Source organism: Centroberyx affinis, unplaced genomic scaffold (genome assembly GCF_046629955.1).
Source record: "Centroberyx affinis isolate AG114_WGS23_722 - 3 ecotype Tasmania unplaced genomic scaffold, CSIRO-AGI_Caff_v1 ptg005633l_1, whole genome shotgun sequence".
Lineage (NCBI taxonomy): Eukaryota > Metazoa > Chordata > Actinopteri > Beryciformes > Berycidae > Centroberyx > Centroberyx affinis.
In genome coordinates, this window is record NW_027282835.1 from 60759 (window position 1) to 67500 (window position 6742).

General features: G+C 43.4%; 1 protein-coding gene across 1 annotated transcript in view; it reads right to left on the reverse strand.

The window, feature by feature from the left end:
- Positions 1 to 210: 210 nt before the first annotated feature.
- LOC139667566 (voltage-dependent calcium channel subunit alpha-2/delta-3-like) overlaps positions 211 to 6742 on the reverse strand; it is a 108453-nt gene continuing 101921 nt past the window's right edge. Inside the window, exons 35-37 of the mRNA XM_071547052.1 lie at positions 2673 to 2785; positions 1441 to 1523; positions 211 to 1137 (exon numbers count right to left, since the gene is read on the reverse strand). Of these exons, the coding sequence (XP_071403153.1) occupies positions 1045 to 1137; positions 1441 to 1523; positions 2673 to 2785 (289 nt within the window). The 3' untranslated portion in view covers positions 211 to 1044. The remainder of the gene's footprint in view (positions 1138 to 1440; positions 1524 to 2672; positions 2786 to 6742) is intronic.

Below are 6742 nucleotides of genomic sequence, written 5' to 3' on the forward strand. Positions count from 1 at the left end.
TAATCAGTCAGAACTGCCAACAACAATAGAGCAATCTACAGGGATGAGAACTGATGCTTCAAATTAGGCCAAATGTTCTATTCTAGGTCTGCTGTTCTGGGACCTCACCCTTCAACAAAATGGCTTTCAAAAACACCACAGTTTTTAACATCATTTTATTTCAAAAGTACACAAACAGGACCAATATCGTTCAATAAGGCAAAGCTCAAATATCAACAACCACTCACGTCGGAGGACTCAAAGTCTCATAGTCACAGTTTATGGGTACCACTTGCAAATCATAAATAAAACTGTCTTTTTTTCTTCATATATATATACATATATATATATATATATTTATAGAACATGTCTTTTTCATCATGGAAGTTTTCAAAAAGAAGAAGAAAAAAAGAAAAGAAAAGAAAGATCATGAGACAAACATATCATTACAACCCCGGGCCACATATAATCATCTTCATCATCAGTATTATTTTAATCTTCAGAATTATAATTGTCCATGAGAAGTCAGAGTGGGCCAGGGGAAGGTGCGCCTGTCTTTCTCCACATGGGCTTTGTCTCTGGCTATGTGGCTCTAATGCCCAGTTCCAAGCCCAGCTGTAGACCCTAGCCCTTAGCTGCTACCTGAAAGGACTGAACACTGTGGTGTGAGCTTCAGTGGGTATTACTGGACCACTTGTGCGGGTTTTAAGCTACTAAGTGCATCATTAGTATTGAGTTATGTTACAAACTTTGAACCTTCCCGAAAATCACTTTGTGCAGCTTCTGTTTCGTCCTCGTGTGATATTGCAAAAGCACCTTATTGACCACTACTTAGCAGCTGACGTAGGTATTCAGTATCAATCCTTTCAAATAAGTGCCTAGTAGGAAGGGGCTGATGGGATGGTGGGACACCTTAGGGCTAGGGGCTAGGGTGGTGATTTGGAATTGGGCACAATTTTAGACGGGGGAGGGACGGTTTTTCTGTGGCATCGTTGGGATTCTTTTGCATGCCGAGCCAAGCCGATCCAAGTCAAGCTCTGGATGGAGAGGCGTGGCCAGCCCTGGTCACCTAGGGAACAGCCCCAGGAGGACGCAGAGCAGCGTTGCCACGAGAGACGGGGCGAGACCCAGAGCTCCTCCGCACTCCATAGAGTTCTCCTAGAGAGACAGGGGGAGAGGCACAGAGAGATACTGTACAGAGATGGAAGATAAGAGAAACCAATTTAAAAGAAAGTAGGTAGGTATGTTAAGACATTAGATAAGAAATACAGGCAAAGATAAATAAAAAGCAAATAATATGAGATAATACATTTCTAAGAAGAGAGAAAATACATTAAAATGCATAAAAAGAGAATAAGGATCAAGTTTCATAGGCAGTGCAGAACAAAAAAGGCTAGTGCTGTACTATAATGCTGAGCGCTCTCTGTGTGTGTACAGGATGTGTGGCCAGGGTGCAAATACCTCAGGGTGAAACGGGTGACAGGTATCTGGGCGTCTCCTGTCCTTTTGGAACTTCAGCCTCTCACACTTCAGAGATTCATTATGTGCAGCTGAAGTTAAGGGCCAGAACTGAGACTGTGTGCCCTCTGTAGGGTGTTTTCCTGCTGGAGTCTATTTCTTGTTGTTTATAATGGAAAGGAATGCGTGTTTTTGAGTGTACCATGGAAAAATGTCCTTTTGAAGGCAGGGATATTTTTTGCGCGCAGGACGGTGTGCGAAGAAAAAAGCTGACTTTGAGCAATGTTTGATGAGTTTTCTAGGGTCGCATAGCAACAGAATAGCAGTCTTTATGCTACAGTAGGCACTCCACAAAAAAACAAACAGCGGTGAACATGTATATACAGCGTGACTGTACGGCATAAAATTTCAGAGAAATGCACATTCTAGGAGAATCCAGCCCGGTTATGTGGTGACAAGCGAAGTTCCTATAGTCTGACTCTACTCGGAGCTGTGTCTGCTATTGATCAGTATCCCATCACAGCGTGGGCTGTTGTGAAACACAGTCCACACACACACACACACATATATACACGCAGGCACACGCGCACGGTCGCACACATACCCACACCCACACACACACACACCAACAGCATTGTGAAACAGTCCATCTGGTAGAGCATTGTTTCAAAGCCTCCGCTTTAGATCTTGTCCCCCACATTTCTCTCAACTCTTTCATCCAGCAGAGGGGTAGAGGGCAAACAAACTCTCCCCAAAGCCTCCCCACAAATTAAAACGCTCTTCGCTTTTCCCATCACAGCTCCCTCGATGGACACAAAACAATAATTTCCTAGCCATAATGATGCTGACACTGGAATTCATGAGGTGAAAGAGGATAGACCTCTCCATTTAAATACATGAGAGGGTAATTCTGTTATTTTCCACAATGAGGGCAAGGCAGCCCAGCTGAGAGGGTTGCAGTAGGCCAGTTGTGTAACACATTTAAGGTTGCTATGAGAAACCAGTGTGAATCTGTTAAATTCAAAGTGAAACACATCCCTTTAAATTTCATCTGCTGATTATTGGTTATGTTGTTGATGCCTATACAACATTTTTAGTCAAGTTTACTCAAATGTAATGTACCTTATCCTTAGCTTTCTAGCTTTAACCAAAATCCTATTGTTATTTATTTAATCTATTCAGGATGTATAGAGCCCTAGACCTGTGCTTGACCCCCCCCAGCCAGTAAAGGATATACATGATCTCGATGGGGTCCATGGTGATTGGCTCGATCATGCTGCAGTCGCACTTGTTGTCCACCACCACCATGAAGAGATTACTGCTGGGGATCTGCTGGATCACAAAGGATCTGCCAATCACAGCACAGACAGCCAGAGACAAAGACATGAGAAGGGAATAAGGGATAGGGTGGGGGTGCAAGAGGGGGTGGGGGGCGGGGGGGGGTCTGGGGGACTGGCAAGTAGACAAGGCAAGTAGGGGTGATGTAAATTTCCATGTGTGTCAGTGGATTTGTGTTACGAATGTTCGCATTCCCTCTCTGCGGAGGGGAGACGCACTGAAGAGACTCCGCTGGATGTGTGTCAAGAGGATGACTTGTCTCACCGCCAGCTGTCAATAAACAGACACACAGAGACACAGACACAGACAGACTCACATCGACAGACACATAAACACACATGTGCGCACACACACAGACACACACACACACACACACATGCACTGACTTCTCTAACTCACTCCGTCCCCTTCTCTTTCTCTTCCTCTCCCTGTCCTTCTCCTTTGTCTTTCTGTTTCATCCTATCCAAGACGAGCACCAATGAAGTGTTGCTGAATATAAAACACTCCAAAGGGAGACAAATGGGAACCACACTTGGGCTGCAGAGCTTCCCATGGCTGTGTTTTACTGGCCTGAGAGATCAGGCCGAGCCCGGCCTCCTGGCTGGTGATTTATAACCCAGCATAAGCTTTATGAAGAGGAGAGGCCGTAAAGATGATCTCTTCTTTCTCTCACTCTCTCTTTCTTTATCTCTCACTTCTCTCACTCCCTCTCTTCTGCAGCGGCTGGGTGATTTATAGAGTTCACTGTGAGGCATTTATCAGACACGTATGAGAACATGCACGCACGCGCGAGTGAACACACACACAGAAACACACACACACACAGATGCAAAGATGCACACACGCACACACTCATGTACAGATTTTCTCAACTAACCCCATCTCTTGAAGGAGGACAGGAACCAAGACAGAGAGGGAGAGACCTGATAGATAACAACAGACCTACTATCTACAGAAATATCTCCATCCATACTAATTTAATACCATGTCCAATTTAACCTGACCACAAACTGCCTCCAAACCCTGGCTAGCGCCGATCTACCACACTCTAATACAGTTATCCCACCGTGACCAACCAAACCCAACCAAACCAGCCCAGCAAATAGGCCAAGCCAATTCCAATCAGGGTGAATTAGGATCTGCTGATGTTTAATAATCCGTGCTCACCCCTGCACAGTGCCGGCCGGCCCAGCTCAGCCCACTGATAGAAAGCAGAGCAAGTGTTCCTGGAGAAAAGACTTAAACACATCCTGACAGCACAGCTGCTGGCCTTGAACATACCCAGAGCTGGGGAAGGGAGCACATACACACATATGCATGCACACACTCACGTGCGTGCACACACACACACACACACACACACACACACACACACACATAGACACAACAACATGTACACACAGATACATACAAAACACACACACGTACACTCTCACACACACATACACTCACATGACCACACACACAATCACACACACACACACACACACACACACACACACACACACACACACACAGTAAAGATGGTGCCTTCTTGACATGGTCTGCCTGCTGTGGCTTCCAATGGTCTTGGTCGGCAGATAAATAGAGAACAGGGACGTCCAGTGTGTTAGTCAGAGATGAGAAAGAGGAAAAGGATGGAAAAGGATGGATGGGCAGAGAGACACACAGAGAGATGACCCACTGACTGACATACAGACCCACAGAAAGAAAGAGAAGACAGTCAGAGAGAAAGAAATGAGGCTGCAAAGACCAAGAGACTTGCCGACTTAGACCAGCAGACAGATCTAGCTGATGTACTGTATACACACACACACACACACACACACACTCACACACGACAGACATAGAGGCAGACATGGTGAGTCTACTTCTCACCATTCTGACAAAACATATGACACAATCCCCTACTGTTCTATCATTACTGTAGCTGATAAAATTAGGACTGCTTATCAACACTTTTCGATCATGAAGAAAAATATGGCCCCGCTTTCTCTTTCCGATGCCAGCTACTCTGAAACTGATTTTAGGGGTTACAGTTAGGAGTATAATACTTCACAATCCATTATGAAGTGCTATGGCTTTGATGCGGAACAGTAGTAATGTTTTTGTACCTTGCAGGGTACATTACACTCTGTGCTCAATTTTGGGCTAAATGCTGTTCTGTCTTGTAGAGCGCATTCACATTTTTCCAACGATATAATCATCGCACAACTTCGCCTTGGTGGTTTTCAGAAATAACTGTCATCACAGTTAGGGAATTTCATGAGGAGTAATTATGTAATTTAACAATTATTAATTCAATGGATTGAAATGGCTCCAATAAAGTCTCAACAAATTGACTGGCGAGTTTTCAGAGCAATGCCGTAATTTTTTCCATTTCTATTAATGCTTTTCTTATCCTCTGAAGTGGACACCATGATTCCAGCCTGCTGTTTTTCAGCTTTTTTACACAAACAATTCCTATAATGAACAATTTGTTGAGACGTGTAAAAGTAGATTAAAATAGATTATATATATATATATATATACAGTATATATTCTTGGAGACTCAGATACATTTTTTTAGATGATTAGCATCCCGAGGCTGTGGGTGAGGATGTAACTGAAAGCTTATGAAAACGTGTTTAAAACGTCAAAACATCAAAAATGAGAAAAATGCAATACATGTCATCAAAATGAGCCAAAAACAGGGGATGTGTACAAAGGAAACTTAGATCTAAAAATGAATACAGTATAATTAGTAAATTTAACGTAAAAATAACATTCAATTGTATATAATTGATATCAAGTACGCAACTGATATAAATCAATCAATACCAATGCACAATACTGAAGAGGTGCAATAAAAAAGCCAGAAATGTATAATGTAAATTGCTTTTTTTTCCTTTGAAACATTTAACTATCTCATGCTGGCTGTCTAGGAGTTTGCTACAACAATTCTGATGTTTTAAAAAAGCTTTGAAAATTCAAATTATTCTGCAACTGTAGCAGGAAAATCATTTTTTTCAGCTGCTGTGTTAAAGAAATTAAACCACTGCGTTAAAGCAAGTTGGCGGTGACAACATCAAAACACACAGCACTATCTCACTAATACAAACAACCATGATTGTCAGTGCGACTCGGGGAGAGAGAGGAGTGTTTTTCAAGAATCTCCAAGAGATGACACCATGTCTACATGTCTGACTGCAGAGCTGTAGCTCATCGGAGCTCCGAGCTTCTCCTGTTAAAGGACACAGCTCGTCTGGGACAGTACCGGGAAAGAAAGCGAGTGTGTGGAGGGGAAGGATATACGGCCTGGAGTATTGTCGCTAATAGACCCCTTGAAGACCTTCTCTGGTTAGAGACATGACACACTCTTTGTCCTGAATCTCACGTTACAGTTTGGAGAAGCTGGCGGCGCAGTAATGGAGGTTAAATCATCCTATAGGGCCACTTAGCTATTAGACTGGGCTTATATCATTCACTGGGCTTTGATGTTCCTTGTGCTCTGTCACTCTGTTTCCCTCACCAGGAAGCAATGGACGAATTCAAATACTGATGTCACAAATTCGGGGACACACACACACACACACACACACACACACACACACGGTCGAAATACAGTAAAGAGAGATTTAGCAGGCAAGAGCTTGGGGTATATTTCCTACAGCGTAAAGCACACACACGTGTCCCAATGAAAATAAGAGAGAAAGGCCTCAGTCAGCCCATAACGTGAAACAGATGTTTATCGCCAATATCCTCTATTACTAATATGAGCTATAAAATTCCATATAACCGAAATAAAAACTCCATTTCACTTTGTCAAATTCATTGTGCTTTAAAAAAGATTTATTTGAAGTTGACACGTAGCTCAGAGCTCACAGCTCACAGCCCTGCCTGCTCGACCCGGTCCTGGTCTCATCATTAGACATGAGGCTGCTCTTCTCCGAGGCACGGTTCTATCGTGTGTGGGTGTGTGTGTGTG